Source organism: Corvus kubaryi, unplaced genomic scaffold, assembly GCF_017639235.1.
Source record: "Corvus kubaryi isolate FWS band 111438036 unplaced genomic scaffold, C.kubaryi_AGA036_p1.0 37260, whole genome shotgun sequence".
Classification (NCBI taxonomy): Eukaryota; Metazoa; Chordata; class Aves; order Passeriformes; family Corvidae; genus Corvus; species Corvus kubaryi.
The window spans coordinates 8,382,297-8,409,166 of NW_024581077.1; the positions used below are offsets into that span (position 1 = coordinate 8,382,297).

General features: G+C 38.6%; 1 protein-coding gene across 5 annotated transcripts in view; it reads left to right on the plus strand.

The window, feature by feature from the left end:
- The window catches only part of CRACR2A (calcium release activated channel regulator 2A), a 52,592-nt gene extending 26,988 nt beyond the window's left edge, over window positions 1-25,604 (plus strand). For 3 of the 5 annotated variants that reach the window (XM_042024305.1, XM_042024304.1, XM_042024306.1), the window contains 11 exons: window positions 4,607-4,794; window positions 6,675-6,746; window positions 8,947-8,992; window positions 9,800-9,891; window positions 10,641-10,965; window positions 14,812-14,944; window positions 16,913-16,994; window positions 17,987-18,101; window positions 19,727-19,828; window positions 24,403-24,479; window positions 25,379-25,604. In XM_042024305.1, coding sequence (XP_041880239.1) covers window positions 4,607-4,794; window positions 6,675-6,746; window positions 8,947-8,992; window positions 9,800-9,891; window positions 10,641-10,965; window positions 14,812-14,944; window positions 16,913-16,994; window positions 17,987-18,101; window positions 19,727-19,828; window positions 24,403-24,479; window positions 25,379-25,469 — 1,323 coding nt within the window. In that variant the 3' untranslated portion in view covers window positions 25,470-25,604. Of the gene's footprint in view, window positions 1-4,606; window positions 4,795-6,674; window positions 6,747-8,946; window positions 8,993-9,799; window positions 9,892-10,640; window positions 10,966-14,811; window positions 14,945-16,912; window positions 16,995-17,642; window positions 17,746-17,986; window positions 18,102-19,726; window positions 19,829-24,402; window positions 24,480-24,858; window positions 24,977-25,378 lie in introns of those variants that run through there. The other 2 variants (XR_006015396.1, XM_042024307.1) reach the window with 2 other exon arrangements.
- Window positions 25,605-26,870: the final 1,266 nt, after the last annotated feature.

Sequence of the window (26,870 nt, forward strand, 5' to 3'; positions counted from 1 at the left end):
CTACCTTCAATGTTCTAGGAACTGGCTTAACACCCAGACAGCTTAAGAGCAGAGAACAATGATTTGGCTCTTCTAGTGCCCACCTTTGCTCAAAGCCTGTACCAGCCACTCATTTACTTGTTTTGGACGATTCAGCACTATGAACTTGAAATGCTCCCTCCTGAACAACTTGCTCCTGATATATCTCTGTGATAGCAGTTTTATAGCAGTGGATGTTTCCCTTGCATTGGTAACAGCTTGTCAAGTTCCCATATTAAAACCTGATGTGTTTTACTTCTTAAAAAGCATGGCCTGCTTGGGGGAGCAGAGAACTTGCTGTAAAGCGGCTCCCAGGTCATTGCAGGAAAGACTAGCAATAGGGAAAGGAGGTAGCACTGGAATTTAAAGGACAGAAATGGAATGCTATAAATGCAATTCCCTCTGTAGAATATGAATATGTGGAAAAAAGAAGAAACTTTTTCACAATGAGAACCATCAGCTGTTGCAATAAACTTCCTGGGGAAGTGGTGGATGCCCCAACATCGGACACTAAAGATTTAGCTGGGCAGGATGCTGGGTCATCTGGTCTAAACTGTGTTTTTGCCAAGAAAGGTTGGAACAGATGGACCTTGAGGTCCCCTTCCAACCTGGTACTCTGTGATTCTGTGAAGTTTAGCTGATGAGGATACAGGACTAAACTAAAAGTCCATTCCATAATTGAAATCAACTGCCTGGTGTTAATTACCCTTGTTCAGTACCACTGTGAATCAGAATATATGTGGTTTTATGCAGGCTCTTTACCACATTGCAGCACTAGAGTGATATAATCTGTACTTTGAAGATATCTGTGGGGGCACACAGATCAGGCATTTTTAGTCTGAAACTAACTGCAAAAGTATAAGAAATTACTTGTTATCATTTTGTAATGATTATATTTTAGTCTACTTTTTTTGTTTGTTTTTGCTTTAAAGCTCTGTTTAAAACTTAGTTATCAACCAGTAATTCTGTAAAACCTTCTTCTTGTGTTTTTTTCAAGAACGTGTTTGCTAAATTCGGTATAAAACCCACAGAAACTATTCAAAGGCTTTCCCTCAATTTTAAGCCTGGTATAATTAATCAATATAGGCAACAATACCAGGAAGTCTTACCTTACAATTGTTGTCTACATTGCCATTGTCTACTATTGCCTATCTTGGAGAACATAAATCAATGTCTGTGCTATTTTTGTTAGTATTATTTTTTTATCTGATTTTATGTTTTCCATTTCTATTTTCTACATTGCTTATTATTAATAGTATTACTGTGTTTTTTATTTTATTTGTAATTTCTAGCATTTGTCATTTCCCCTCTCCATTATGAATTTACATGAATCACAAGGGTGCTTTTGAAAGATAGGATCTCCATACACCATAAAGATTGAACTCTCCCATTTTAGTTTTATGGAAAGGAAGCTGTGTTGGGCTAATGGAATTCACTATTTCTAATGGTGGGATGAGTGACATAATTTCATTCAGATGATTGATGACAACTGAAACTTTTGTCATTCACCTAACTGATTGGCTATTGCTAATCTGATATGCAGTATTTGATGGTTTTTCTTTCTGGTATAGCAACCTAGCCTATTTATTTGAGTGTTTTACTCAGTGTAGTTAGAGGCACTGTTTTCTACATATATTTTTCTAATTTCTAATGATCATCTCTGAACGTGACTCTCATCTTTACTCAGATCTGTTTTTGTAATGCCATGGCCCCACTCATTTTCTGATATTGCTTTTCATTCACTGAGATATCTGTGTGTGGTGTCTCATGTTTGTCTTACCCAGAGATCTCTTTCACTTTTGCCTCCTCCTCTGGTATGGAAATATACTTTAATAATTAAATCTCTTCTTGCAGACAGTAAGGTAGCTTGATTTAATTACAACTTCTATGCTTGATTGTATGAGAGAACCTCTTGAGAGGCACACAAATGCTTTTTTCCAAACTTCATTAATAAGTCTTTTTTGAAAATATAAAGTACAATGTTATTATTTCTGTGTTGGAAATTATTAACAAAAATGTGAAAGGGAGCTTTTAAACCAGATGAGCTCAGCGTTGTTTTGCTGACACAGCCAGAGGGATTCTTCCTTATGAGGGTTGTCTGGCTGGCATGACTGAAATGTGGGTCTGATTCCATGTTGACTGGCCAAGATTCCATTGTTTAGGCCCTTTTGCTGGCTGCCATGGTCTCGAATTGTCAGCTTGCTCTGTATAATGCTCTGCATTAGATAATGCACGAGGTTTTCCCTTGTTCCTCAAGGGATGTGAGATGGAATGTCTCAGGAGGAGGCGCTGGGGACAGAGGATATCCAGCATAACTTCTAGGGCACAGACTCCTATGTGAGGGGAAGAAAGTAGGTGTGGACCAGGTGAAATGCGGGGGAGTTACTGGACTTCTCACATAAAACGCTGCGTTCTGTACTGATGACAGCCACTGAAGAACATGATCTTGGGATTGGGAATGAGTTGCATAAGAACATGGATCAGTAGTACTCAAGTGCTTATAACTGCCTCATGGCACTGTGTAAATATTTCATCTTTCATGTGCAACTGAAATAAATAGGGAAAAAAAAATGATAAAAACTACAGAAAGCATGCTGAGCTAAGAACAAGGGGTTGCATGGAGAGTGCTCAATGTGTGTGGTTCTCAGTAACAGCTCATTTGCATTGAATAATCCCAGTTATTTACTTAACTTAAACTTGGTTTCCTCTCATTTTTGTCAAAAAAAAAGAATATGTACCATCAGTTACTGTGTCTGTGCTTGACCTGTGGTAATGGTTTAAATCTCTCTGCTACTTAGATTTTTTTAAACATGTCTATGGACCATGAGTCTTTTTCCCATCAGTTTCCATCTACCAGATGAGCATAGGAGCCAATATTCAGCTCCAATAAGCAGCCAGAAGCTATAGGATCTATGCCATTCTAATACCAGCTGAGCATTCACCTAATGAGCTATTTCTGTGTATTGGGAGTTTTTTAAATGAATGCTTTAAAGGTGGTGTTTGGCATTTCTCAAAGGATTGTATGGGTACAGCAGAAGAAGGGAGATCTGAATTGCTGGGAAACAACCCTTTCTTCTCTCGTTATGTTCTGGGATTTAGATGTTATGTTACAGTTTTTCTGACAAGAGTGAGCTCCAGGATTTATAGCAAGTACTTCTAACATCAGTATAGATGATTCTGGGAGCTGGTGTTGGCTACTGTTGCAGTTACATTTCCTGAACAGTCTCTGTGTAAGCTTTCGGATGGCCATACTATTCTGTAAGTGGGATTTCTGTATGCAGCTTGTTGCTCCTAAGATTTTTGAAAGTTCATCTATGAGTGGTCACTTTTTGCTTCTCCCAAAGCCACTCCTCTGGATAAGTCTTGTCTTCAGTACCTGAAGCATCTGGTCTTTTACTTAGAATGGAGAACTTCATTCTGTCAAGGAGTGGAAGCAATATTCAGGAACTGATGTAATCTATCCACATAAACCAACCTTGTTCAGCAGTAATCTGATGCCCAGCCAGTGTTCCATGTGAAGTGTGAGCCTGCTGAGGCTGCAGTTCAGCAAAGACACTAAGCTGCTGCTGCTGCTGCTGCTGAGATTAAGTGCTCCCACTCCACACTTGTTCCTGACTTCTCACAATCCTGGCTAGAAAGTATTTTCTGCTTTTGTTTTTAACCTGGGCCTTGTTCAAAACCAAGACTAGAACAATAGCAGTGTTCTAGGGTAGGAACTGACTGGAAGAGCTGGGTGAAGACAGGTTTTGGTTGGGTGAGCTCTGCTTGTTCTGATGGGCAAAATGAGAGTTCTAACATTATGTCTCAGATCCAGAAGATTGAAATGGTATAACTATAATTCTCCTAGGATTATATAATATATATATCTATTCATTAAAATGAATACAGAAAAAAGAAGTAAAAAATAAAGCTTTTATATTTTAAGGTCATCAATGCCTTTCCTAATGTGAAGTTTTGCTCTGTTTAAATTTGCTCAGTTGGCCAGGGAGAAGCAGATAGAACTTTTTTATGTACCAGAAACCACTAACATCTGCTGTTACCTGTTTCACAGGGAAGGTGTATCTTTCCTTTGATGTTCTTTGGAGAGTGAATATAAAACTGGATAAAAAGGCTCTAATTCACACTTCTTGGCAGGTCTGTCTGAGGTGGCAAAAAGGTTACTGCTTGTTCATATTACTGGGGATGGAAAGGTTTATCAGCTATCAGATTTAAATCTAACAGTTTTTAGGTAGAACTCTGAATCACTCTGTGTAGGCCTGATCTTTGTGGAAAATAGTCTAAAATAGCAGTTGTGAATATCAACTTAATGCTGCTAATCTGCTCAGTAGCACCTTTTTTATGGTTTGTACTGGTGTGTTTTTGAACTGGATAAAATTCAGTCATAGAGTAGTATGGCTTTGTTTTTGTGTAACATAATTATGTCTGTACAAAGAACAGTGGAAGAGCACCATATGTGTTTTAATAATTTTTTGGCTTTGATAGAAATAGCTCCCTACTCAGCTAACCTCTAAGACCCAAATTGAAAGCCTCAAAACCAAGATGCCTCAGTTAGTTTTAATGCTTTCTGTTCTCTTTTCTTCCACCCCAGTTAGAGCATCAGTGTACAGAACTCCTCAGTGGCAAAGAAGAAACCAAAGTAGAGAACACCAAGCTGAAGCTGACTAACCAGGAGCTGCTGAGAGACCTGGAGAGAACATCCCATGAACTAAGCCTGGCTCAACAACAGCTACAGGTGCTTCAGGAGGAGGCGTCAAGGCTCAGTGAGGAGAAGGAAATGTAAGTCTCCAGGTGCAGCAGTTGTGGGGCACTTGCTTAGCATGCCTGTGAGCCTCCCCAGGGTATTCAGTGCTGTGATTTAAGCTGGTGTCATAAGCAGAAACCATCTGCAAAGCCAAGTGCAGTTCTAGCTGCTTTCCCTCAGGTAATTCAGCGTGTTTTCTGTAGCATATCTGGCTTCTATGGAATCTTTTGCTACGTGTTCAAATTGTCAGTGTTCTCCCTGCTGCCATTTGTTGAGGGTATTTGGAATTAAAAATCCATGTCATGTCTTAGTTTTGAAATACCAATGGAATTCCTTATGGAAATGCCTTACAGTTGTGGCACATGATGCTCCATCTTCCTCAAAGCTGAGTCTATCTGAAACTTGCTTCTCAGAATGCACTCTTGACTGTGAGATGCCTAGGATCTTCTTTTTTTCTTCATCAAAAGTAAGCCTAGTAAGGCCAGCAAGATAAGCTTATCACTATTCCCACAAGGCCTTATGGCAATTCAGAACCATAATTTTGGGGTTTCCAGTTCAAATGTTGTGGATTTCAGATTCTGACTCTGAATTACAAAAAAAAAAAAATTCAAAAAGAAATATTTACGGTTCGTATTTTGAGGGATAAAAATTACCTCTGACAGATCAAGCTACCTGTCTTGCTCCAGCCTTCTGCATAAAGCAGAAGAATCATTACCCTGGAGCTGTAATTGGCAGAAATGTTCATTGAAGTCCATTTTAAAAGAAATGCTCAGGGATCTGTAAAACCCTCTCCTTGCCAATGGATAGCACATGAATGACAGATGTACCTAGCCATTGCAGCTATGAACTACATAATTCAGAACTGTTGTTGTTTGACGTATTTCAGGATAGAGCAGAACATTAGTTCAAATGTCACATTCTTTTTCTCTTAAGCTTTGTGCCAAGCTCTACTTCGTTATTACTTGTTTAATTTTTCTTGAGGGTATGAATAATGAACTTTGTTGATAAATTAGTGTTAAAGAATGGCCACTGTGACTAGAATTTTTAGGTTTTCATGTTTGATGTGTGTTTTGGAAGTAGACAGTAGAAATATTCCTCCTCAAGGTGGTTTGTTTCCTCTTTGAGGCCTCTCTTTTCAGATCCAGAGCAAAGACTGGAATGATCTGATTTAAAAGCTACAGAGGAAATCTGTCCAGTGGTCGGACTGCTGAATAATACTACTGCATTTACAAAGCACTTTGGATTCAATAGTGGTTTATGGAATTAGAGCTCAGCCCTACTCAACTGCACCTGCAGTGTTGCTTTAAACATCTGTGTCAGTCTGGTAGGACCTGAGCTGTTGAAGCAGGTATAATGTTCAGACAGTGCACAGGAAGAACTTGAGGCTTCACTGAAAGGCAAAAAAAATCATTTAAGGCCGAACACCAAATTGTGTTAAATCAAAGTAAATGGTGTTAAAATGGCTTCATAAGTGTCATGAATTGGAAAGAAATTGTAGGGATTGTAGACATGTGTGAGCCTGACATATGGTTCCCAGCAGCAAGATAAGCTCTAATTTTGGATAAAATGTCACCTGTTTTTTAGTGGCCATGAGTGAGAAGTGTTTCAGCAGTGTATCTTTTCTGAATGCTCAAAGTGCCAGTATCAACATATATTAAGCTCTCTGGATGAAGAAATTAAAAAGCTGTATTTTTATAAAAAAGAACCTCTACTCCTTCCTCTGCTAACTCATACTGCCATGCTACTGTGGGCCTTATACTGAATAAACTGAATAAACTTCTTCTATTCCTGCAGAATAGAATCTACAGGTTTGAAGAAGCTGAGGTCTCAAATGTAGATACCCCTAGGGGGAAGCATTTTAGCAGTGTTCTTACCATGGTTAGAACAATTTTCTTTTATTTTTTTTTTATTGCAGGGAGGTGTACCGGGTGACAGAAACCTTACAGAGAGAGAAGTCAGGACTTTTGAAGCAGCTGGATTTTTTAAGGTAATGTAGATCTTCCATTCAAGAACTTCTTATACAATTCTAAAGAGGTCCATTAAAGGATGAAATTATGTTGGGAGATGTAGTGAGTGTAGGTGTCCAGGTGTTGACAGTGGAGTGCCACCAGGGCAGCCTCTGTGCCAGAGAGAAGCCAGGGCTGCCCTGTGGCAGTGGACACAGCACAGGGCACAGTGGAGCCCCACAGCCACGATGTGCTTCTGGGAAAGCCCCAGTAAGAAAGGGTGGAAAACAGCACAGCAGTTGTGAGAGAGGAGTGAGAAAAAACGTGTGAGAAAGCCCTTCAGACACCAAGATCAGTGAAGAAGGAGGGGTAGAAGGTGCTCCAGGCACCGCTGGAGCAGAGTCTCTTGTAGTCTGTGCAGAGTCCACACAAGAGCAGGCTCCTGGCAGGAGCTTGGTCCACGGAGAGGAGCCCATGCAGGGGCAGGTTTTCCAGCAGGAGCTGCGGCCCATGGGCAACCCATGCTGGAGCACTCCATTCCTGAAGGACTGTGCCCCATGGAAAGGATCTGTGCTGGAGTTTGTGAAGGACTGTAACCTGTGTGAGGGAAACCACACCGGAGCAAGAAAACAGTGTGAGGAGGAAGAAGCCACAGAGAGAAGCTGTTATGGACTGACCACAAACCCCACTATTCCCCACCCCCTTGTGCCACTCAGGATTGGTAAGGAGGTAGAAGAGCTGAGGGTGTAGGAGTGAAATTGAGCCTGAGAAGAAAGGGGATTGTGGAGAAGGTGATTTTAGTTTTGTCTCTGTTTCTCATAATCCTACAATTGAATCTGTTTTGTCTGTAATGGGTAGTTGGTAAGTAATCTTGTCTTTATCTTGGCCCACAAGCTTTTCCATGTTATTATCTTCCCTTGTTGTGTTGAGAAAGGAGAGTGAGAAAGTGGCTGGGTGTGCATCTGGCAGCCAGTCAAGGTCAACCTGCCACAGGATAATGACAAAAAAATAGTAAAAATGGTTACAAAAGACTTTTGTATGCTCTGTTCTTGCATAGAGTAGAAGGCAGCACACCTGAAAAATACACTTCATTTTGACAATTCAGTGTTGTAGGACAATGTCCTTTCCGAAAGTCAAATGTAAAATAGAAGAGCAGTGAACAGTTCTAAGCTGGTTCTGCAGTAGAAGCCTGGCTGCAGGAGCTTGCTGAAAGGCTCTGTTGCTTCTCAAGTGCTGGGAGTTGAGCCAAAATGAAGATTCTTTCCCCAAAATATTTGTGAAATGATACCAAAATGTATTTATTTTAAATAACACTCCTTTATTAGATAGACTTCGAAGTTTGGAGCTGTGTTCAGACAACTGTAGTCCTCTTTGTAATGTTCAGCAGTACTGGGTTTTGTTAGCTCAGTGGTCAGTCAGCATGGGCTGTAGGTTTCACCTGCCCATAGGCCTTCACTGACTGCATATCCTTCAAGAGGCCTCCTTTTAAAATTACCTAAAATTCTGCAGGCTTGAGGAAAGGCTCTTACTTTGCAGTGTGTGTTTTCCATAGGCCACTCTGGGATCTTGTCTGCTGCAAGTTTTGGGGGCGTAGATAGAAACATCTGACAACAGAGTTTGTTTCTGTTCAACCTGGCTGCTCAGTCTCTCCTGTGGCCAGGCCAGCAACAGATGGAGACAATAGATGATGTACTAAGCAGGTTTGTTGTCAGATCTGATCAGAGCTTGCTGATTGCCTGGAGTTTGTGTTTCTTGACAATTTCATTATTTCTGCACAAAGGATGGAAGATGGATGTTTTCCTAGGCTGACTTTTCCATGGCAGCTACATCTGTAGCCCTCAGAGGGACATAACTGGCCTTCACAGCTGTCACCAGATGAACAAGAGATGATGTTCATTGCACCCTCTCCACATTAAGAGATCATATTTAGTGTGAAAATCATTAAACATTCTAATTTATAGTAGGTGAAGGCATATTGACCACAACTAATTTCTATGTGTTAAGGCATTTGTTTAGATGAAATACAGAAAGAAATCCAGATTCCATCTGGCTTTAATCAGCATAGCCCTGCTGGAGAATCAATAGCCCAGATATGGAACTGGCTGAGGTGAGAATATAAATAAAGGATGATGAAAGTTTTACGCTGCCAACTGTCCAGTCTCTTTGTTAGTGTGGGGTAGAAAACTCAGCAGTTCTAAATACTTGGCTTCAGTGTTTCTTTTGTTTGTGTTCTCTTTGCAGAGAAAGGAACAAACATCTCAAGGATGAACGTGACATATTTTTACAGGTAACCAACCATTATTTTCAAATCCAGTGTTGAGCAGACACATAGGAGAACAGCTTCAAAAGAAGGGGAACAGAAGGCTGTGCAGGAGATGGACTTTCGTGACACTTAAATCTTGCCCTGGTCTTAATTTGTACTGTCTTTTCTTCTCTCACTTGAAAATAAGATTTTGTTAATTTGCTGAACAATTTTAAGAGCTGCATGTTTAGAATTATAAAGTGGGAGCTATCTGAGGAGACATGAATGTATTTTAGAAGAAACTAAGGATGCAATCATGAAAGGATTAAATAACCTAAAAATCGAACAATTAAATTGCATTAATTCACTCAGTCAAGCATAGGTAATTTATCCTGAAACGTTTATACAACAGTACAATAACTGAGTACCCAAATCAGTCCCTGAATACCTCTTCAGACTGGGGAAAAAGCAGATCCTATTAACTTTTTAAGCAGCAGCAAAGAATGGACCTATAAGATGTTCTAGAAGTACCCTGGTGTAAGGAGACTAAGGCCACTTAGTTTATATTTGCTTAGTCCTACAAAAAGCTGCTGTAAAAATATATATATCCATTTACATTTTTTCCATGACATTGTGCTGTTTTATTGACAAAGCAGATTCATTTTTGCAGTATCTGGAGTTCCCTGTTCTGATTGTTTAACAATGGGAATCCTGAAGCATTTATACCTCTAGGATTTTTCCTACATTTTTTTCTTTCATTTGCATTGCATTATTTAAGTATTAGGCATGAGGGTAGTTAACCATAATGGACAGCAGAAGTAAATCAGTAAGAAGTATTCTGTATTTCTGCAGAAATGCAAAACAACTGTTCCAAAAGCCAGCTGGAAGCAAAGATCAGGGTCTATCATTGGGAAATACATAGAGGGCAAGATGCTGCCTAACAGGTAAGAAGTTTTTTTCATGTGTTCTCTGTTTGAGTATAATGAGGCTTATAGAAAGAAGATGTGGAATGCTTCTTTTCTGATACTTTTGAACTTTTCAAAGAGTGTATTTCTAAAGTGTCTGTCACTATAAGATTACTGTGCTCATTAAGAAATTTGAAAATGAAGAGCCAAATTTTCACATGAAACAAGTGTACTGTCTGCAAAGGCAAGAGAATTTCCTTACTGTGGATGAGTATACGCTGGGAGACACAAAAACTTGCCCATGGCCCTACGTTAATGTGGTACAATGTTGAATCTCCACTTGGACTTTTTTATCCATATCAAACAAACCCATGTCCTTCCTATCTACTAAAGAGAGAATTAGATTGCACACAGAAAGGATCTGGGTTGGGGGGCTCTTTTATTCCTCCAGAATGGGAGTGGGAGGTGGGAAAGGAGAAAATCACAGTAGAGAAATTGACTTTATCTCTTCTATGAGGTTAGAATTGAGGTTAATCTAATGTTTTCCATTCTGATTCAGGTTTCTCCTGTAAGTTATTGGCTTTCCCCATGATGCTTATAATTCTCAAGCATGCTATATATATACACATGGTATGATGAGCTGACTTTTCAGCCAACATTGGAATGACTCTGCCTGCTGTGACTAGTCAAAAACACTGGAGATTAAATTCAGTTCTTCAGGTTAAATTCAGAATAAAATAGCAGGTCCATTATATTTTTGTGATGTACCTTCTTTTTTCTCTGCTTAGCCATTCATTTGAAGAAGATGATATTTTCAGTAACTCAAAGAGAAGGAATTCTGGTGGACTGAATGGAGTTCTCTCTGAAGAGCCTGATAGCGGAGTCACTGGAGGAATGCCTAAAACATCACATCTCCAGAGAATAATATCAATTGAAGAAGATCACCTACCCCAGCTTCTTGACAGGCTGGTTGATAAGCAGCTGAGCAGATGGACTGGAGAAGATGAAAATACTTCTGAGACAGAAATGAATAACGAAACCAGAGAGCACTCAATGGAACACGCGTCATCATCTTCTAGAGAGCAGCCTGTAGGGAAGGAAACACTGCCAAATGTAAGAGGACAAAGGAGACCTCACCTTGAGTGTAAAGTTCTGGGCCCTGTGATTTAAGGAGAATGTGAAGGTCCTTGAATGCATCCAGAGCAGGGAAACAAAGCTGATGGAAAGGCTGGAAAGTGTGTCCTCTGAGGAGTGGCTGAGGGCTCTGGGTTTGTCCTGTTTGGAAAAACAGGCTGAGGGACAACTCCCTTGCTCCTCTGCAGCTTCCTGAGGAGGGGAGGGGGAGAAGGAGGTGCTGATCCCTTCTCCCTGGGATCCAGTGACGGTATGTGTGGGAATAGTTCAAAGCTGCCTCAGAGGAGGTTCAGACTTGACATTAGGAAGCATTTCTTTACTGAGAGGGTGGTGAAGCTTCCTAGGGAGGTGGTCCATGCCACAAGTCTGTCAATGTTTAAGAGGCTTTTTGATAATGCCCTTCATAATGTGCTTTAACTTTTGGTCATTCCTGAAGTGGTCAGGCTATTCTGTTCTATTCTGAAGGACTTTGGATGCCATGAAGTGGTGTCAAAGGTTAATGTGTTATTCCTAGAATCTAAAATTATTTCGTTTTCTAAGTTGAAACATGACAAATTAAGCCATTGCATGAAGTGGGGGATGAAAATGTACTGCAGACAAGTGCTGAAGGTGTGAAGAAGGCAAACCCAACCTAAAGGAGTGGTAACTGCAGACAATGTGTGCATAGACTTACATTTGAAGGACTGTTTAGGGAAAGCGAAGTTAAGCCTTGTAACAGATGATACAAGAAGATCCACTGGAAGGTAGAAATTGTCTTAAAAAAGAAGCAAGTCCTTTTTTTAAAAAATTGGTTGTTGGTTGGGGTTTTTTTTGCCACGAAGTGATATTTCCCATATTCTGATTCTTTTGAGTCAGCTTTGGTAGCTGTTACATTATCTGAGAAACAATGAGAGGAATATCATTACTTTTTAATTATTTTTGGAGTTACTTTTATTTAGCAAATTGAAATCCTATTTTTTTTCAGCTCTAGCTTGTATAAGCATGTTAGCAATGAATTCACCATTCAGTAATAATCCTTAAAACAATATGCTGGAAGGTACATTTCTGTGGAGTCTAAAGTTCTTTTTGCACTGCTATTGCTTCAGAGCTAGCTGTGCTTGTTTTCTAATTTTAGAATAATTGTTAAGTATTACTCATTTTTAGATTCTTGAAGCACATATTAAAAAGATTAAAGTATAGGAAAAATTGGTTTGCTTGGTCATAATTATATGGTTCTTTTAGAAGAAGCAGGCATATCTTAAAAATTATGATAGAATTATGCCATGGTTACATAATAATTTCTAAGTGGTACCTTTTAATAAAATGTCGAGGGTACAGAACAGAGCTTCATATTTTGAAATTATTTAATTCAATGCATACTTTTTGCTTGCTGTATGACTTACTTTGTATCACATTTTCAAAGCATGGCATCACTGGACTTTAGGATGACAAAAGCCAGGTAACTCATCCTATCCAGCTAGGACAAACCTGTCCTGCTTGCTCTGTTTCAGCAGGCATGCCCCTTGAAAGCACATCCTCTCAGCTGGGTAGGAACTAGACCTTGTTTCTTGTTATAACTAGTCTGCCAAGGCTTTGTATTACTGCATTCCATGATCTTATTGCTTGCTGTATGGAACTCAGGCTCCTAGCTGCTGGCATTCAGCCTTCCTAATAACCATATATTCACAGTAGTTCAGCTGCTAATCCTGTATGACCTACTGCATCTTACAAGTGAGTAGAACCAATGGTGGCAGCAGTGCATGAGGCCAAGCAACTGTTTTATCTGGGAGTTGATAATTAGGTAGAGCATTTTTCTGAGTGGCTATGAAGATGAAGGTGCAGTTAACATTACCAGAAATATCATTCGGAAAGCCCCTGAAGGAACCATAATGGAAATTAAAGCAAGATTTTCTGTCCAAAACTTCTCAATGAGATTCACTTCCCCTCCCCTCTGATCTTTCAATATGGAGTATGAACCACTATGTTTATACCTGTAATCTCCCACATTTGTGTTAAATTGTACAAAAGCTAGATGTGTTACTTTACCTGGCTACTGTTTATATAAAGACCACTCAAAAGACACATCTAGGGAAGACTTTTTCAGACTGCATTGTAAACTAAAATAAATTTACATCCTACTGCTATTCCATTTTCCCATCAGCACTTTGTTGAAGCAGACTCTGGAGTAGCTTATCCCTTAGCATAGTGTTCACATGCAGATTTATAATCAACTTTGATTTTTAAGGTTATTTCCATAAGTGGACTTGATACATCTCAGTGACAAACAGCTTCTTATTGTGTTAGAAGTTGAGCTGAAGACCTCTGGGGTCTTTGAGTCTTAGTGCTACTGGAGTGTGTTTGACCACCAGGGACAAAGTATTTCAGGTCATGTAGTCCATGTGTTTAGCTATGGTTCTCAGAAGCACTGTGATAATACTGCCATGCTGATGATTGTATGTTAGCTTGTTTTATTTCCCAGAGCACACAGACTAATAAGCTGGGAACGGTTTTCAGCAGGACTGAGAATGTGCTTTGTTTAAATGTATGGGTACTACTAGTAGCCTATAGTTGCCGTGGGGTTTGGGATTTTATAGAAAAGGAGAATAAGAAACCTCTCTGTAACTGTGATGGGCTATAAGCCCAGCTCATGAAAGAGACATGTATTTTTGTCCTCAAAATTTACAGCAGTGAATTTTCTTTTTCACAGGAAGACAGGCGCTCGAGGCTTTGTTGTTTGGGTTTTTTCCCCATCAAGAGCAGCTCTCTATTTCTTCTTCTTTCTCTAGGACTTCTGTATATTTGTAGAAAAGACTTCCAAGTGTAGACTTCAATGTCTCATTCAAAGGACTGTCGGGCAGTAAATTTGGTTCTGATGTCTTCATGAAGGCAGCAGTTTCATGGATTCTGCACATCAAATGACTGGCAGAGGGCCTTTCCCTCCCTCACCTCCCTTTCCCTCCTTTCCCTCCTTGCAACCCACATCTCAACAAACTAATGTCAGGACCATCCATGATCTTGCTACCCTTCTGCAGCATTACAACAGACTTTCTATCTCCCTTCACCTTTGCACAAAATAGAAGAGACCAGCTAGGGCTGCAAACCAGCTGGTGCTACAGAGTGCTTCCCTAAGCAACTCCTGATCTACGTACAAAAGAATGATGACCTACTTGACAGAGGATATAAATATTCTCTCCAGCATCCACTTAGCTTAGCCTGCAGTAAACAGGACCTGGATAAGCAGAACAAATTGTTGTTCCTTCTGCTTAAAAAGTGAAATGACAGAAACATAGCTGAATGTTTACAGCCTGATTAACTGGTCTAATTCTTTGTCTGTGTCTTTCCTCCATGCTTCTGCCTGTAACGTTAAACAGATGTAGAAATGTGGTAATTGGATGGAAGTTCTTGGCTCTATGGTAGTAGCAAAGAGAAGAATCTGGTGGCATAAGCCAAAAAATTATGACTTTGCTTCTGTTATCTAGATGGAGATGTGCTGCTTCCTCTGTGGCATTGGTATAGGATGAATCTACTGAGCAGAGCTGTGTGAAGCTTTATAAATTTTGATTTGTGGCCATGAACATAAACTGTTTTATTTTGGCAGTTTCATGTAAAGGTTCATATTCGGTATAATTCCAGAGCTCAGTGCAAGTCGCTGCACTTCAGATAATCTGGAATGATGCATGGCAAACATCTGAAATGCTGAGTTATTTTAAGAAACAGAATATTGCTTCATGAGTAAGGAAGAAAATGATAGGATAAAATCTATTGTTTTCCCCATATCAGCCTTAAACTGGAGAGGCAACAGGATTTATAGAACAGTTGGAGGCTAATTTTTGCTCTTACTTAAAGGAGGAGAGAATAAACTCTGTCCCAGAGCGCTTATTCAAGATCATTTTTGTTGGCAATTCGAGTGTTGGAAAGACTTCATTCTTAAGAAGATTTTGTGAAGATCGTTTTTTCCCAGGCACAGCTGCTACTGTAGGTAAGTTTAAGAAACAATATAACTATTTTTTTTTTTTTCTGACAGTACTTAACAGTTTCTACTGAGATCAGGCCCTGTATTATAAAACAGAAGCATACAGATGTAGTAAAATTAGGACATGCAAAGTGAGTTCTCCTAAACTGGGAAGCACATAATTGATGGAGAGGTTTCAGAGTAGATTCTGTATTGAAATCCTGGCAGCACTGAAATAAATCAGAAAAATCCTACTGATTTCTGTGGAGCTAGAACTTCCTTGTAGGTCTCGCAGTTCTGAAACAGATATCCTGTCCTCTGGATTGCACTTCACTAAGCATTCCACCTTCATACCTTGTCTCTTTCCCTCTAAGTAATTTGATTTTGTTTTAAAGAGAGCGTAGAATGTCTGAATCACCTATTTGAAGATTTTGCATTCTACTAATCACCAAAAAAATATGTCAGACCAGTGTTTTCAAAGCCAAAGTTTTCGAAGCTTACTTTATTCTTACCTTGCCTGAAGTTGTAGACCAAGCTTTCAGAACTCAGACACAAAATCAAGGCACAAAAACTGAAGCATAGGTTATTGCAGTGCAGCTGGGTTAAATGACCAGATTCTTTATGCTTAGCCTATATTTAGACCTTACTTATTCTGCAGCATATATGAAACAAAACTTACCTACTTCAAGGTGAGCTTAGTAATGCCCTAGTTTTTCATTTCCTGTATCTTCATTTAATGGAATGGGAGTTTAGACACCTATATGTAGTTGCCTATTCATATATATTCTATAGACCTAAATGCTGTCTCCTGTCCATGTTGTCCTGTAATTGGCCGATACACTTCTCTACACTCTGAGGTCTTACATGGTGTGTGCAATTTTCCAGAGGAAAATAACCTCTGAACTTTTTCATCTTTTGGGTGGTCATCCATGGTTCTTGCAAAGAAAACAGCATTTGTCATAGCTTTGATTTAGTGTTCACGTCAATGAATTTCACACGTACGGGCTATGGCTGACAAGGTACAGACCGTGGAAAAGTCAAGTGAATAATATGGAGAGGAGTGTTCTCAATGAATTTCTACAGAATAGTTCAAATTTCTTCCCTTGAGGTGTAAGCAATGGATATAGCCTCCATCCAGATTTTTTAATCTCCTATTGAAGGAATGCAGGCATGGATGCTGCTCCATTGATGCCACTGGCAAAAATCCCATTGTTGTGGAAAATGGCCCCAAAGATATTGTTGCTGACCTACTGAGATCCCTTCTAACCTGAATTATTCAATGATTGTGTGATTTTATGATGCACTTCAGTGTGATACAAAAAAATGCAGGTTGTTATTAGGAGGAAGTAGAGACATCTCTACATTTAAGACTCTAATTATTGTTATAAATATCCAGAAAATACTTACATCTTCACAGGTTAGAGGAGTCGGGAGACAATTAATTTAAAAGTTTAAATAAATGAATTTTTATCTCGACTAACCTAAGTGAAGTGAGCTCATCTTCTATGTTATAAATAGGGGAAGAGGTTCTCCACATGTTCAGTCCATCTATCTTCAGCATTTAGCTTAGGTTCCACTGTTCCCTGTGCCATGCCTTGTGTTTCTCCACTAACTGTAGAAGGCACCTATGTGGTTAGCTCAGACTAAACTAACACATTTCATGCAGCTGATGTTATACAGTGAATTCCAGGCTAAATGGCTTGGACTGCTGTGGACTGTCAAATGGACCATTGACTCATGTTCTGTGATTTGGAAAGTGACTTATCTTGCATATTTTACAAAATTGAACTATTCTATTACCATTCAGTATTTTATTGTTGGAGAACTTCCAAGCAAATAAAAGCTCTTGTCCTCTGATGGCTGGAGACTATGGGCATAATTTTTAATGTAGAGCCTATCTTTTTACTTTTCTGGAAGTTTTGCTATTTTCTGGATCCAGTTTTCAGAGATCAAACAGCCTGTAAAGAGACAACTTTCGTTGCATTTCTGTTGCAGGTGTGGATTACAACGTGAGAACTGTCGCAGTAGATCACACCCAGGTAGCGCTGCAGCTCTGGGACACCGCTGGCCAGGAACGGTGAGAAAGGTTCTCTTGTGGTTCAACCCTGGTAGTCAGCCAAACTGTGTAGCTGCTCCCTCACTGCCCCATCCACTGGGATGGAGGAGGGAACTGGAGGGATGAAAGTGACAAAACTCATTGCTTGAAATACAGACAGTATGATGAAACTGAACACCATGCCCGTCAAAACCTGTATGCGTTTTAAAGTTTCACTTCCTTGAATCATCTGTTTGAAGATTACTAAGCATGGACCTAATCCTGCTTCCTGGAGAGGAACAAATATAGGAGGATTCCTAATAGAGCCAGTGGATTCCCAGTTTAGCTCATTCCCTTGCAGCACTAATGTGCTGATTTGCTGCTAAGTCCACTGAAAAAGTGACAGTCTGTAAAAAAGACTCTTAATTAAGCTCTGCGAAGTTTAGTACCACACTATTTCCTTAGGAGCAAGACTGATTTTAAAATGCACCTAGAATTATTTCTATAGAAGAAAATGCCTTAATAGATAAAAAAAGGTGTTTATTTCTTTTACCAAAACAATAGCATTGTAGTAGAACACCAGATTTTTGTAAGCATTCAGTGGTAATTTCCTTCCCCATCTCCTCACCTGTTGCGTAATTTTCTATTACTAAAAGCAAGGATGATAATGACAATCTACGTTTTCTACAGGAACCTTGGAAAAAAGGTCTCCAAAAACCTAGCTAGCTTTAGAAGAGCACTTAGTGAGGGAGAAATTTCTGCTCCAAGCTTAAAATGAAAGAGGTGGGAGAAGGTGAGATATGCAACTAATTATCCAGTCTAACCCAGAATCAATTAAAGAAGGCAGGGGGAACTTTTCCAAACACTTCCTTTTAAAAAATTACTTTTATTTATTTTTCATTTGGTTTTTTTTTTCCCTTTTTTTTTTCCCCCAAATAATTTATTTACCTTTGCATGGAGGAATTACTATAAATTTTAACTTGTCAGATTGTTGCTTCTGTTGAAGAGAGCTGTAACCACATTCTTACTTGTAGGTACCGAAGCATTACCAAGCAGTTTTTCAGAAAAGCTGATGGTGTCATTGTGATGTATGACATAACAGCAAAAGACACATTCACAGCTGTCAAGCAGTGGCTGATAAGCATTGAGGTAACTTGACATAACTTTAAATCTAAGCCCTTGTGTCATTCTCTACCTTCTTCTGAACAAGGGCTGTTAGCAGGGTAAAAGAGGGAGCAGCATGTTTCTTGTGTTGTCACAATTATATTTTTTCTAGTGAGTTTGATCTGCACTGTTGAAGGTGAAGTTGGTTTTGATCTCTATTTCTATGAAAAAAAATTGTAGTTCCAGGGTTTTAAGGACTTCCAATGAGTGGTGGGAAAATCACAGCATGGAGTTCTGTGATTTCTCATGAAAGGAGCTGATGACCCCCACTGATCACTGCTAGCACTGAGAGGTGTTTTGGTTCAGTGATGGTGATCTGGTGATCACTGATGATCATTAGCAGTTTGATAACCAAGTGTGTAGCTCGTGGAAAATAGACTATATTGTGAGCATAAGTTGTAAACTTAGAACTATGTAATCTACATCAGTGCTATGAAACTGCCTCGTGAAAGACAGTTCAGTGTCCTGGGGATCATCCTTCAACCACTTGAAAAGAAAATCATAGCCCATGCCACTGAGTGACATCACTTAATTAAAAATTAAAACATATTATGAGTGTAAGCAATGGAATTTGCTTGTGGCCAGAACAAAGAGTAAAAATAAAACTGAGGCAGCTGCCACAAAGAGCTGACTTGTAGCAAGAACAAAGTGTGACTTCCTGTTTGCTCACTGGAAGAGTAAGGGACAAATTGATATGTGAAGATCATTTAGTCTGATTTTATTTGGCACATGCTCTAGTGTAACACACTGTTTTCCATAATAGCCAAGAGATGGCTTTGGGAGTTCAGATTAGGACTCAGTCATTTAAATGCCTCCAAACAGTCATAGTTATTCCAGATATGAGTAGCCTTATTGAAATAATATTAGCATGCATTTGGGAAGAACAGGCCCTTGCTAATTATATGATCTTAATAAAGCATTGGCATGTTTTAATTCAGTATGGTAAAAGCTAGAGGAGCATTGCAGAATTTGATTCAGAAAAATGGAATGTTGTGGTCAAAACTTTTTTCCAAGCTGTAATAGTTCACTCTTCTTTACTAACTAATTTTTGTTTGCTGCAAACTGTTGCTAATTTGGACATACAGCCAAGTCCATTTACTGCTGTAGCATTCAGTTCACCTAATGAAAGCACTCGCTATGATAATTATAACACTTTTCAGAATGAATTTTGATTTCTGTCTATTCTGTGTATTTTTGGGGGCCTATTCTGTGTATTTCTCCACTATTTCATGTAATTCATTTGGCATAATAGTACCCAGGTGTTGCCATTATTTTTCCTGGCCATGTAATTAGAAAAGCAGTGGCTATAAACACATAATATCTGAGCCTGTGTAGCATGGTGGTTTTCTCTCTCCCATTTTAATATAGTCTAATGAGCTTCTGTGCTGCTATTAAAAAAAATCCCTAGTTAGTGTAACCTTAGCATTCTGTCTTTTTCATATCTTTTATCCAACTTCAGTTCCTGATGTTTGTAAGCAAAGTGGCATGTACCTGGTTTGTGTGAAGTCTTAAATGTCTTGTTATATTGTGACATTTGTTAGCTTTTATCCTCTTAGTCTGTGATCTTTTGAATTCAATGCCTCAGTTGATATTTGCTGTTTATTCTGCAGGAGGCAAGTGGGGAGAATGTGCCTGTTCTTTTGTTGGGTAATAAAACCGACAACGAAAAGGAGCGCGAGGTCCCGATGGGAATGGGAGACCATCTTGCGAAGGTAATGTACTTTAGGGAACCCCTTACAAGGTGAAGGTTTTAAGACAGAGTCCCAATGTGTCCAAATTCATAGAAACACAGATTAATGTTAGTCAGACAGGTATTTTTAAGGATTAGGAACCCCATTACAGTCATCAATTCAGCTTTCAGTGATGTAAGTGCTGATAATTACAGTACTTATAACACTGCCTAGATAAAGAGAACACCCTAAAACCAAACTAAACAAATAAAGAACCCTAAACCAAACCAAAAAGTGAGTGGAGAAGAAAAATGCTTAAGAATTCACTTTCACTGTGTCTCCTCTGTCTCTTTGTTATCTCTTTTTCTCTATTTCCTTCCTTGCTGCTTTTTTTCTCTCTCTTTTTTTCTCCCTTTTCTCTGTGGAAGGATTCTTAACATAGAGATAATTTGGGGACCTTTTCTCCCTCCTACCTCCTGTAAAACCACAGAAGACCATCTGTTACTCCTGTGGTAGGAGTAGAAAACATGTTTACTTTTAGTAACTTTCCATCAAGGAGATAAAATAAGTAGAGTTAACAGTCTGCATCTACCAGAGCACTGGTGATCCATGGGCATAATTTAAGCATTCAAGGGACTGCAAATACCAGATACTTGTTTATATTCCTGTATACCATGCCCATCAATTTTTCTTTTGAATCTCTCTATGCACTGCTTATAGTTTGAACATGAATGCCTGCAGAATATTCATTTATTTAGGAATAAGTCATCACAATATTGCTGAAAAATTCACTGAATTGGTAGGAATATACCTAAATTAAACAGTGTGCTGGATTTCACATATTTACCTGTTTTGCCTTTGAAAATGAATTTACTGCCAGTAATAAAAAGGGTATTTTCAAAATTTGAAGTGCAGCTGAATTTTTCTTCCAGGAAAGGTTGCTGCTAGGCACCTCTCTGTAACTGAAAGAATTAGGGCCAGATCTCTTTCTGTCTAACTTTGATTATTCACATAGCCTTTTCACATACCTCCCTATTCAGGTTTGTGTCCATTATTTGGTTTTTATCAGAGAGGATTATCAGCCTTGAACTTTATCCCCCAAAGGTTCTCCCTTTAGGAAATCAGCTTTATTTTCTCCTATGCGTGGAAATGCAGATAACTTTGAGACCCTGGAAGCTAGGAGGAACTCCAGGGTGTAACACTGAATCCTTCTGTGAAAAAACAAGTGACACATAAATGCTAAATGGACAGAGAGTAGGTGTCTTGCGTGTCATCTCACTCTAAAATAGTTGTACTAGCAAAAAAAAGATGAATCATTCTAGTATATAGAGCTCACAGCCCACCAGGCTATTAATTCTAACATGTCATGCAAGAAAATAAAATGTTTTGCATAAGTAAAACAAAAAGTTGTCAAATAAGATGGTTATAATCAAATGAATGGATCTGAATGACTCATTTGAATGTTTGAATGTGCTGCCTGAGGTAGTTAAGAGAAGGAATGATTAATGGCAATGGATTAGTTGAAAAGCAGCATAGATATAATTAAATTATAATAATTTGCTTGCTGAGCTAATAATAACCATGAATTTTAATGAAATATTAATTCTTGCTAAATGGCCATGTAATTCCATACCACTGTCTCTGTTAGTGTATGCAATTGAGTGAGTTATTTTGTGAATAATCCCATGAATTACTCACTAATGATCCCAAATACACAGGGCTAGATGCTGAGCTGACACTAATTTGTATAGCCATATTTGGTGAAAACAAGCTCTTCTTGTGCAGACAAAGAATCAGTTGAGCCTGCTGGCCCTGAAGTCCAACAGTTTTAAGGACTGTTTCAGTGTCTCACAGGATGGGATTGGTTTTACCCAGCTTTTTCTACAGTCAGAAAGGAACATGTACTTTCAGAGGGCATTTCAGGCCAGCTGTATTAAGTCTTGCTTTGTTTCAGTCCCACATCTTGCAAGTATTGTACTGTACTACAAATTTGGTCAGAAATCCAGGGGCTTCCATTTATAATGCACTTGTCACGTAACTTCTTTGCAAGGCAGGCAGCACAGTTAATTTTTAAAAGGAATAATGGCAGCCTGAAGGGAGTTGTTGTCGTTTGAGAAGACTGGTAGTTCCACTGTGTTTGTTATACCCTGTGAAAGGGGGAATGGAATGAGCACAGGGATTCTGGATTACTTTTTTTAGCAGAGGATCCAGAAGGAAAACTCCATATAACAAATTTCTCTTTATCTTAGCTTGATCCAGTGATCAAGAGTGCATGTGAGCACAAGGGAGAGTATTCAGATCATATTGTGAGTGTCAGGAACAGCCAATGTTCTATTTGAGTGGATAAGTGTAACCACTGCCAATTATTTAAATAAAATGCCTTATGATAAAGGTGCTGCTCAGGCGTGCTCATACCTAGCATGATTTTATTTTGGCCCTGCACATACTTCCTGAGTGATCTTAAATGGGTCAATAAATCCTTCTCTATCGCTGTTTCTCAACTATAAAGTAAGATAATAATGCCTTGCCTGCCTTGGCTTTGCAGAGTGTATGTGCTTCATGGAATGAGGACTGTTTCTGTGTATTCATACAGTGTCTCCTTTGCCAACCTGTCAGTGCCATTCTTACACAAATACCGCTAATGAGGGAGCTATTCTCAGAGTGATGCTGCTTTACAGGACAGAAATTGCCCAGCTCTCTCTGGTAATAATTCATTTTCCTCCCTATTCTTTAGATGTCTGCTGATTTGTAGGTAAGTTTTTAAAATGAAGTAATTGCCAGTGGTCTCCAAGGTTCAATAGCTAATTCCTGGGTGGAGATGGATGGCATTTCCTAGCTTAATAATTATACGTGTCCTGCCTGCTCCTACTTTGTGCTCCTTATGTATGCTATCAATTAAAGTTTCTTCTTTGAATCAAAGAAATGGCACTTTGTATTTGCAGACTGTCTCCCCTTTCAGATAAGAACCTTTTTGCCAGACTGAGAGAATTAAGCACTTACTATCAACTTTAAATTTTTATCTTTCCACCCAAGCAATTTGTTGAAAAATCCATTTGGATTCATGCCAGCATAAATGTTATCACTGAGAGTTCTCCTCTAGTGTCATTCTGTTGTATGTGGGGAATATGTTGGAGAAGTATCACTCTCAGCTTGACAGACAGAATACCTATAAACTGACCACAGTAGGGTTTCTATTAGAGTTCTGATCATCTGAGCAGAAAAAGAGAGTGTAATTTTTATTTCAAGCTTCTGTTTGCATAGCTAGCAAGAAATGTGACCCAGTCAAATTTTATCTTAAAACTTTTCTAAGAAAAGCAAGAGAATCATAGGGTGGCATCATTGTGAATGTTGTGTGTTAAAAAACAATCTATAAAATATTTATTCAACACTAACATTGCCTGATTTCTTCCTTCTCTGCTCTTCTGTGCTTATCTGGTCATCCAGAAATTATTGCAAGTTTTTCAATCCTGTTTTTCATTAGAACAAAAATTATAACCATTGACAACATATTCAAAACTGACACTGGATAACACTGAAGCACTTTTTTTGAGGTGTTAAAATAAACTACTGTATTTATGGAATTATTTTCCCCACTTTTTGTCTCTGAAATTTCATGAAGATGACAGGAATTTCCAAAAGTTGTGCAATTCTGGAAGCATGGTATATAGGGGAAAAAAACCAAACCAAACCAAAACTGAAATACCTGGTCGTCTTAATGGAAAGTTTTGAAAACTGAATTATAAGTGTCTTCTGAAGAGTGGTTAAATAAGTGTAAGTGCAGTAATAACAGTTAATAATAAGCAAATGAAAATATGAAGATGAGATTGTAATTTCTTAAGGTACTGACTTACTTGAATTTTAAGTTACTGCTATAAATAGCAATAAGACACATAGAAAAGTAGAAAGTGAATAGAAATTTGAAATCTGGATGGGTAAAAGGACATGCAGTTAATACCACAGAGGCAATGTAGGTGACCTCCAGTGTAGTAGGTTGTGAAAATAGACAGATGTTTATTTTGGAGGATTATCGGTCATTCCCTTTCAAACTTCTATGCCATCAGAACTGCCAGGCCAGGCTCTTGTGCAGATGATCTCTTGCATTTGCATTTATGGTGATAAGACTTCAGCTGAAGTGCTGAGAATCTCTCCCAAGACTTGATCATTTACCCACTGTTCTTAATTACAAAGCTCCCAGGGGGGTACAAAACTGAAGATGCAGGCTGACTTTGGAAGAAGGTGCAGAAAAATTTCATGAATACAAGAAGATGAAAGAAGTGTTACTGGAATTCTTTTCACTTTCTTTGTCCAGCACTCAGTGATGTGGGAATTGCCTGATCATCACAAGGAAAGTTCACAAGACTTCAGGACCTTATGAGACATCTTTGCATTTGAGCTCTCAGATCAAAAGCCACTCTACAGAACAAGTACCCACTAAGAGAAGCATATAGTTGTTGTTTGTGAGGCACACTTGGACTTCATTTGTTACTCTTTACTGTTAGCTCTAGAATTAAGATTCTATGATGATCTATTTCTCCTTCTTTATTTTCATATTTCAGAATATCTGTGGCGAGATACTGTGCAAAAGTAATTGAAATGGTCTTTCTGTTTGATTGTAGGATTACAATTTAATTTTCTATGAATGCAGTGCATATTCTGGGTACAATGTGGAAAAGTCTGTGCTTCACTTAGCTAGGTAAGAAGAAAATACAATCAATGAGTTTTTTACATGTCTCACTGCCCTGTCACTGATGACATTGTGAATTCTCTTTGTTAAATTAGTTTTATAGGAACTCAGGGTGGTGAAATATTTGTTGCTTTTAAACTGCTCCATAGCCTGACCCTGTTTCTCTGACTGAGAAGTTGCTCAGGTTCATAAAGACTTAAGTTAGTAGAGCTCTGTGTAGATCCAGAAACATCTGAATTGTTGCTAGGAAAGCTGAGGGCCTTGGCTGTTGTGATAGTTCTTGCAAGAATTTCCTGAAGGTTTGGAGAAATATACTTGAAAATGGATGCTGCTGACTCCTTGCAGCAGGACAGTGGATATGCTTCTTTCTTCCCTCTGCTCATTACAGCTCAAATTCTGCTGTCTGCCTCGGGGCTGGGAGACAGGAAGAAGTGGATTTTTGAAGTTATATAAAGGCTAGAGGTAAAAATACAGGAAAATATGGCCCCTCTGAACTACTTAGAGAGGTGAGGACACTGGTAATGAGTTGGCAAATGTCTAATATTGTCACTGAAATTAGTGAAATTTTGTGGAAGTTATGGTAATTGATAAGTGTCTAGGCAGCCAGATTTGTTTTAGATTTGTTCCAGCCTTAAAAGTAAGATATGAAAGTCACTGTTTTGAGTCTCTGTAATATGCAATAAATATTAACAATCAGCACTAACTAAATTTTTCTAAATAAATGAACCAAGGCAGTTGTGTGATGGGGCCATAATTGCACTTTTTTGTTTGTTTGTTAGTTCAAAAAATTCTGTCCTATTCTGTTAAATCTCTGAATAATTTTATACTCTTGGGAAAATGTTTTTTTGTTTGATCTCTTATGGGTTTTATTGACTTCTTTTGTCACAAGTATTCTTTCTTTCCCCCAGGATTTTAAAAGAACATGAAGATAAAGTGAAAGAGAAAACCATCGAACTTCAATCTGATACGAACAAAAAGTCATGCTGTATCAGGCAATAAAATGCTGAGGCATGTTTAGACAATTCATACATTTATACAACACTACTATCAGATTTTCTTTTATCTTCCAAATACTTCTTCTGCTGTGTTCTGAGTGTAGGTGTATGTGAAAATTAAAATCTTTTTATGCTCTGATCTTGCTTTTATAAATATTGTCTAATTGACAGTGTATTTGGGACAGTAACAGTCTTTTATTCTGTTTGATGCCTAATAACACTGAATCCTGCTTTGTCACCAGGCTCGTAGAAGCTGCCAAATTATTAATAATAAGAAATAATTCTATGGGAAGAAAACCATTAGGAATATGAAGTAAATTCTTATTGGTGTGAATGACGCATCCTATGAATACTGCTTATGTCATTTCTGTTCATACCTTTAGATCCTGATTTTTTCCCAACCTTTGTTTAGAGATTTTTAAAAATTGCCATAGGTGTACTTGTTTGTAGTACAAATCATGTTAAGGCTGGCTGAACAGATCTTTGTTTCCAAAAGTCTGTTACAGAAGGTGTCACAGCAGATGTTGGAGGTAGAATGTTCAGAAACAGCAGATCTTATTTTGAGGAAGATTTTCAAAAACTTACCAGCATTTAAGGAGTGAAAAATGTCACCAAAATCCAGTGAGATATTGCTCTTTTAGCAATGCTAAGAAAAAATTCCTCTTCATGTAGCTAAACACATGACTGATTTTTCAAAAGCAGCTGCCACACAACATTCCTCCAGGGCCTGATAGCACTGAGGCACAGTGCACCCACAGGGACACATTTTAGAAAACCATGGCCCACCCTGGATCATAAGAAACGCAAATGTCAATTATCTTTTGAAGCTTTTGTGGAATATAAATGGAAATAAGAAACTTGAGAGTGTGTCATCCAGCCACCACATGATCAACAATTATTCCTGGTGGGATATGTCTTCACTGCATCCAGCTATTGTGGTAAGCATTCAAGAACAAGAATTTGCAGTGGTGAACTGTGTGGGAAAGTGGAACCTGTGGCATAATTTATTTCATTAAAATATCACACAAGATGGTAGATTTCATTATATAAGACTGTTACAGATATTATGGTTTTAATCCATTTTCTAAATGTTTTTAAAAAGTTATTTTTCGTTTGAATAGTGAATCAATTTAAAACTAAAGATGAATATTAAGCACTAGCTCAATAAGTAACTCTATTTTTGGATAAAAACTTTGTCAGTAATTAATTGTGCTCTTGGGATTTCAGTCTGATCAAAGGTGTTTATCTAGTTCCAAGAACTGCACAATAGGGGGTTGCAGACTTTCCCCTACAGCAATTTCTATATCCATACCAGCACTCAAATGCCCTTTCCTGTAAGCTGGGATCCAAATGTGACCCCTTCCCTATCAGGTAGAATAACCTGGGCCTTCCTTCTATCAGGAGT